Consider the following 6,997-nt stretch of genomic DNA (forward strand, 5'->3'; position numbering starts at 1 on the left):
CACACACACACACACACTCACACACACACACACACTCACACACTCACACACACACACGAGCAAGGGTTATTTGGAATGAATGGGAATATAACCTCGGATAACAACCAGCTGACGCCATAACTCTGGTCTCTTTAGTATAATATGATATCATTTCCATTATTCCCAGTGCCAGTGTGCACCATCACGTCGCTGCTTTGCACAATAAGGCGAAAGCGACGAAGACAGAGCGAGAAAAGGAGAATGACCTATTTCTGTTGCTGTGAAAAGGGGTTGAGATGGAATGCTTGATTTCCTACCTAAAGGTCAAAACAAAAAGGCGCTTCTTCTTGCAGGAACGTCCTCGTGCCCGTCGTTGTCTCGCGCCGCCGTTGTTGTCTTCTGATGAGGGTCTGACGTCACCGGATGACGCTGCGGCGAATTAAAGGGGCCAATGCGTGCGTGCGTCCGTGCGTTGTGTGTACGATACTGTAAGAGAGCGCTCATATTGTTTGTAGTTGCATTAAAAAAAAAAACGGCCTCACCGATGAGGGGAAAGATTGAAAGGAAAAGAAAATGACGTGTAGAAAATGACATCAGCACCATCAGCATCACTCCGAACGTAGGAGCAGATGCAACGCGGATACGCAGCAACAGCGACATCTGGCGACGACACGACAGTACTACGCTTTGAAACCAGCGCTCAAAAGGGTCACTCGCCTCACCGGGAGGCCGCTACCAACCTAGCACAGGTTACGTTGTTCATTTTACATGTGGGTCAAAATGATTTGTTTTTCTGCAACAAAGAGGGGTTTTTCCCATCGCCTACAGACAAACTACTGAATTCCAGAGAGTATTATTTTTTATCTCGAGAAAACACTGAGCTCTCAAGAATATAGCGCTCCGGAAATAGTGCTATCTGCACAATAACCTGGTCCGTGTGGAGCACAAATCAGAATAGAATGAAAAATAGCCTTGTATTTGAACCTCTGCATTAAATAATAACGTCCATGTAAAAAGTGGGATCCACTGATTTCACCTTTCATTAAAAGTTATTTCCCGCAAAAACTCCATAAAAAAAAAAAAAAAATCCTCTGTAGGTTGTCAAACACCACTTGGAATTGTGAAATTTTTTAAAACATCGATATTAACATACTTTTTGTAACAAGGTGTCATAAAGCTTTGGGCCACCTCTCATTTCTTTATTGTCCATGCACGCTGGATGCTTAATTTATTTGTGCACCATAACTTCCTTGTTGGACTGTATGTTTTCGGCATCGACTCCTTGGCTGAGACTCAAGATATAATTTAGTTGGAAGCAGAAGTTTTAAGTAGCTATTTCACCATTTCAGATTGTATTTATTTTCTAGGTAAACTATTCTCAGATTTTCTCCACTCCTTTCTCCACTGTTTGTTCCATGGTTTGCTTTGAGAGATCTGGCGACTTCCATGTTGTATTGCACTTGTTCATGTTCTGCTGTTTCTCTCTTTGTTGACCGAATGGAACGGCTTGTGAGAGTCTGTTTAGATACTATAACAAATGTACACTATTTAAACAGCATACATATATATAGTATTACAAATATCAAAATGTCCCTTTTCAGTCCGTTTGCTGAAATCCCCCATTCCAAACATCCAATTTTTTCCAAGAAGAAAGCTCACACAGTCTGAGTCGTCCAATCAACTTTTTTTTATTCACACAGAAAAGAAGATATTTATTTCCTCTTCACAGCAACAACATTAAAACAATAATAATTTCCTCTTTTAGACAGTGTAGTACAGCAGTGGGGAGAGAGAGAGGGGTGGGGGGGCGGTACACTCATACATGGAGACAGGGCTCCACACACTGATATAGTCGCTCCAATTTCATATATATGTATCTATTATTTCGATAATAAATTATATACAATTTTGATGTCGGGTGGAAAGATGGAAACACTAAGAGAGGACAGACCGCGGAGACAGAGAGAGAGAGAGATTGTGTTTGAGTCTGTGATGGTCATGGACTGTGGCCGGGGGCCGAGGGATCAGAGGCGAGAGGCACGTGTCGGCCCCTCCAGGTGCATCGTGGGTAACGCCTGGAGAGAATGCCCAGAGTGGAGGAAGAGGAGCGGCCAAGTCACCACATGTAGCCATCGTCGTATCTGCGGGAAACAGAGGAGAGGGAGATCATCAATCCTGTCCCCGGTTGGGACACGGGAGTGAGTGTGTGTGTGCGTGTGTGTGTGTGTGTGTGTGTGTGTGTGTGTGTGTGTGTGAGTGTGTGTGTGTGTGTGTGTGTGTGTACATCACCTTGACCTCTGATCTCTGTTGCTGTCCCCACCGAACAGCAGCTCAGCCATCACATCCTCCTGGGCCGAGCGCTTGCCATATCTGGATTGAGATGGAGAGACAGACAGATGGACGGACAGACAGAGACGGAGGCAGAGATTAAAACATTTTTTTTCTTTGCTGCTTACCTTTTATCCAGTGTCTGTGTGTGTGTGTTTGTTTCACTATACTGTTGAGGACTGGTCTCCGTGTTTACTATTTTTTTTTGGTTTAGAAGTGCACCAGGAATATGAGTCCTCACACACTGGGTATAATTGTGTGTGTGTGTGTGCGCGTGTGTGTGTTTCCATGCCGGCATGCTATACTTTATGCACCTTTGGTGCATGGCACCCCCTGGTTCTAATGGCTTTGACTCACAGCCAAATTCAGATTGTGTCTGTGTGTGTGTGTGTGTGTGTGTGTGTGTGTGTGTGTGTGTGTCTCAGACCAAATTTGATCTATATTGAGTTGATAGGAAAAGTCAGGGGTCCTGATACACTGGAAGGATATGAAAATCATAGAGCCAATCATCAAATAAGTGTGTGTGTGTGTGTGGGGGGGGGGATAAGATACTGTGGCTCTGCTCGCTCTTCTCATCCGCCTTCTGTTCCACCTCTCCGCCGTGACATCTAACACCCAATCTAATGCTCCGTTACCTGCGTAGCATGTAGTCGTGGTTTATGAGTGTGTCTGTGCGTGTGTGTCTGTGTGTGTGTGTGTGCATGTGTGTGTAGGAAAGCAATCAAACAGCTTTGCCACACCTGTCACACACTGCGAGGCTGTGTGACTGGATGTAAAATGCTTCCCTGCCTGATAATGGCCTGTCTGCATCCATGCATCTCTCACGGTCGCCTGGTTGGTCTCTTTCCAGTTTGTCCACCGCCCCTCCCTCGCTCTCTCTCACTCTCGTACCTCCACATCTCTCCTTATCTCCCTATCTAAACAAGCTGTCTTTCTGCCTTCATCCCCCTCTTTGTCTCTCTCTCACACACACGGGCACACACACGCACACACACACACACACACACACACACACACACACACACACACACACACACACACACACACACACAGTTTCCCCTACTCTGCTGTCCATCCAACTTTATGAGTTTATTTGTCTTTCTGTCTCTGACTGGATCTGTCTGTGGCTGTTTGGCCTGATATCTTTTTCTACCTCCCCCTCTGCCTTTCTCTCCCTCCTCTCTCGTCCTCTTTTCTGTCTGTATTTTAACCCACTGCCCCTATGTTTACTTGTCCTTGCATCTGTGTATCTCCCTCTCCCTCTCCTTGAATTTTGGGCATATTTTTGTTTCAGATAACCAGACTAATATCATATTTTATTTTGTCAACTTATGTAATGGTCTTATATATCTTTACATATATTCAGTGATGCAATAACACTAAATGAAATCCCCAATCCATCAACTTGTTTTTATCTTGCACAGATACCTTTCAGCAGACCCCTCAATTTATTTTCTCCCCCCCTGTGTAAATGCATTATATTAAAATATGCTTTCATCCGAAAATTAACATAACCCGTTCTATGTCCGGGTCAGCAGGAATAAAAGTGTTCTTACTTTGAGCCTGTGACCTTCATCTTTCTTTCCGCTGCCTAAATATTGAAATATCAACGACCTATTTGAATATCATGAATGGTAACAGTTACCCATATGAGGTCTGCCTCAAAAGTCAAACAGCGTTTACCTTCCCAGATCCCAACTTCTTCTATACTACCTGAGCTGCGGGTCTTGGCGTGAGCCCGGGGTAACCCGATTAGGGATTTCATCCCTTGGGTCCCTCTTTGCCAATTTTATTGCTCTGGTCTCGTTCACTCTGAGGCCTGGAGCTTTTGGAGAGTGGCCAATAATCGAATCTGCCGAGCTTGCTGTCGGGCCGCCGTTCGAGTTAAGAAAGAGCTCCGGGCCGATGTAAGGAGACAAATGGGCTCACCGCTGCCGTAGAGACTTCACTGCATTACCACCCGAAACTGGACTTAAAGGGGCAAAACTTTCTGACTCTGGATTTCAGACGTGGTTAACTTTCATAACATTAGGTGTCCATTTTGGTTAAAATAGCTCTGGAAATTGCATCATGGTGGTCGTCAGGAGAAAATTAAAAGGTTACAAACATCTGGGGAGAAGTTCAGTCGAAAGGTGCCACACACACACACACACACACACACACACACCACAACACAACACTGAGTTGGTGATTTCGAATGAAGCAGTCTTGAATTAATTGATATTTCCGTGTGTGCTTGTGTGTGTGCGTGCGTGCGTGTGTGTGTGGCCGTGTGTGTGTGTGTGGCCGTGTGTGTGTGTGTGGCCGTGTGTGTGTGTGTGTATGTATATGTGTGTTTACCTCTGCCGGGTGATCAGGTTGATGTAGTGTCTCAGGGCGGTGTAGTACTTGGCCAGCTCCTCGGGCGGGGCGTCTTCACCGGGGTTCTCCGGCTTGGGCGGGTAGGCGTCCGTCAGCGTCCCCAAACACACCAGCACACACAGCACAAGGGCCACCAGCACCGTCCAGGGCTTCAGCATCACGGCCATCTAGGGCAGAAAAGGGAAAAGTAAAATAGAGTGATGCTAACGTAGTTGGAAAGGGTTAATCTATTAACCTAGTTAGCAGGTTAGGAAGACAAAGACGCAGACAGATTAATGTCAAGGGTTAATGTCTTTAATAAAAATGAAAAAAATATATTTTTATATCAACAAATAAAAAACATAGATATGTAAAAGTATTTATATATATATATATTTATATATATATATATATATATATATATATATATATATATATATATATATATATATATATATATATATATATATATATAAAAAGAGATAAAATAGAAAAAAATATATAAATCTAAATAATTAATATAATATGGGCCAGTTTATATATATATAATATTTTCTATACGCATCTCCTGGGTGTGTGTGTGTGTGTGTGTGTGCGTGTGTGTGTGTGTGTGTGTGTGTGTGTGTGTGTGTGTGTGTGTGTGTGTGTTGTGCTGTCGTTGAATTTTCCTCAACAACAACAAAGAAATATCTCTGAGGCTGTCTCCTAAATCTAAATCAAGTGACAAGTTAATAGAGGGCCGTGACAAAGGACTTTAACAAAAGTCAATAAGTATCGTTAACCCCGAAGGCTTTCGGTGGATTGACTTATAGTCATAACTGTGCTGCTATTGCTCTAGTTCAATGCCAGTGGGAAGATGGAGAAAATGGAGCAAGAGTTCAATAAACTAATGATGGCTCACATTTCCCACCATCATCACCAGGGCAGCTGTGGCCAAATGGTTTAACTGGCATTGGACATTTTCCAATATTGCCTGTACAGACATTACTGTACAAGCTTACTTAAGCAATGCAATGGCATGGGATCTCATTTCCATTACAGCAAACGTATTTGTCCTGTTCACTGTGCAGAATTATCTTCTTTGTATAAGCTCTAAAACATATCAGACACTAAAGAAAATGAGTCAACGATTGACTGTTAGATCGAGCACAATGTCAATGAAAATGGATAAGGCATATCTTGCATTGAAACGTTCAAATATGTTCTCGTTACTCTCTCTTCAGGGATTTGGAGTTGGTGAAGGGAATAGCCTACCAAGGAGTGAATTGCTCAGGGAATTAAAAGAGAATTCCTTCTTGTACTTGAAGGCCTAGCTCTTAGAATTACAAATAACCCCATAAATAACCCAACACGCATTGGAGTTCATTAACCTACTTCCCCGATGTTGCTTTTTCTCTATTATGTCTAACGAATGAAATGACCAATTCATATATCAGGTTGTTTTGATCCATTTTCTATTATTTCCTGTCTGACTGTGAGCTGTGACTTAACTTTTACCCTGCCACAAACAAATTAGTCGAATTTGGCACAGACCAACTACACTATTTTGGACAATTTGGACCATGACAGCCCTAGCTACAAGTGTGAGGCTGGTACATCGCACGATTAGCTGCCTGGAATGAGAACGAAGCCTTTTCTATTTCATTTGTAATCACTGCAAAGCGTCCCCCGCTCGACAAGTCACGCAGTGGGCGCACGTACACTTCTGCCATCGTGCGCCGCCGCCTGTTGCGCTTGCGGAGCTCTCCAAGGTGCTGGAAACACGCGCAAATCTGGTACTAAAGTTATCAAGCACTACGAGCCTATCCCTGTATAGACACGAGTTTTAGTCGCGATTTCGTTTCTGCAGTTTTAAGTCAAAACAAGGCGGAAAAAAATAGGAGTCCGACAAACATCCAACAAAACCTAAAACCTAAAACAGTCCTAAAGCGAAGACGTTTCTTACAATGACGAACTTACTCTGAGGAGATGGTCGACAGGTGGTGGTTGTTGGAGCAGGTGTCGTTTTCCCTTCAGTGGAGGAACTGTTCGGTGCGGACTCCAGGCTTTGGTTCCACACATCGGACGGAGGGAGTTTTATACTTTACCAGCACCGCCTGTTTTGATGGGAGGGAGGGGCCCGACCCTGCGTGTGTGTGCGTGTGTGCGTGTGTGTGTGTGTGTGTGTGTGTGTGTGAAGCACAGTGGGCGGGGATGGCCTGGTGCGTCAGATAGCGATGAGCACATTACTAACGCACGGCCCGTCGCGCCAGTCATTTCTTTTTTTTTTTTTTTTTTGATGAGAGTTTACAGATGACATTTTGGGGCTGTGAGTGAACCCATACGATCAGTGGCAAACCAAAAAAGTTCC

The 6,997-nt window shown here is 43.9% G+C and overlaps 1 protein-coding gene across 1 annotated transcript; it reads right to left on the minus strand.

Moving 5' to 3' along the window:
- Nucleotides 1–2,095: 2,095 nt before the first annotated feature.
- pyya (peptide YYa) lies at nt 2,096–6,672 on the minus strand (the record flags this gene model as incomplete). The annotated part of the gene is made up of 4 exons (XM_080009552.1): nt 6,607–6,672; nt 4,648–4,835; nt 2,269–2,349; nt 2,096–2,120 (listed from the first exon to the last, which is right to left on the minus strand). Exons 2-4 carry the CDS (start codon nt 4,833–4,835, stop codon nt 2,096–2,098), a joined length of 294 nt encoding a protein of 97 aa, XP_079865678.1. The 5' UTR covers nt 6,607–6,672.
- Nucleotides 6,673–6,997: the final 325 nt, after the last annotated feature.

Source organism: Zeus faber (assembly GCF_960531495.2).
Source record: "Zeus faber genome assembly, chromosome: 11".
NCBI classification, from domain to species: Eukaryota; Metazoa; Chordata; class Actinopteri; order Zeiformes; family Zeidae; genus Zeus; species Zeus faber.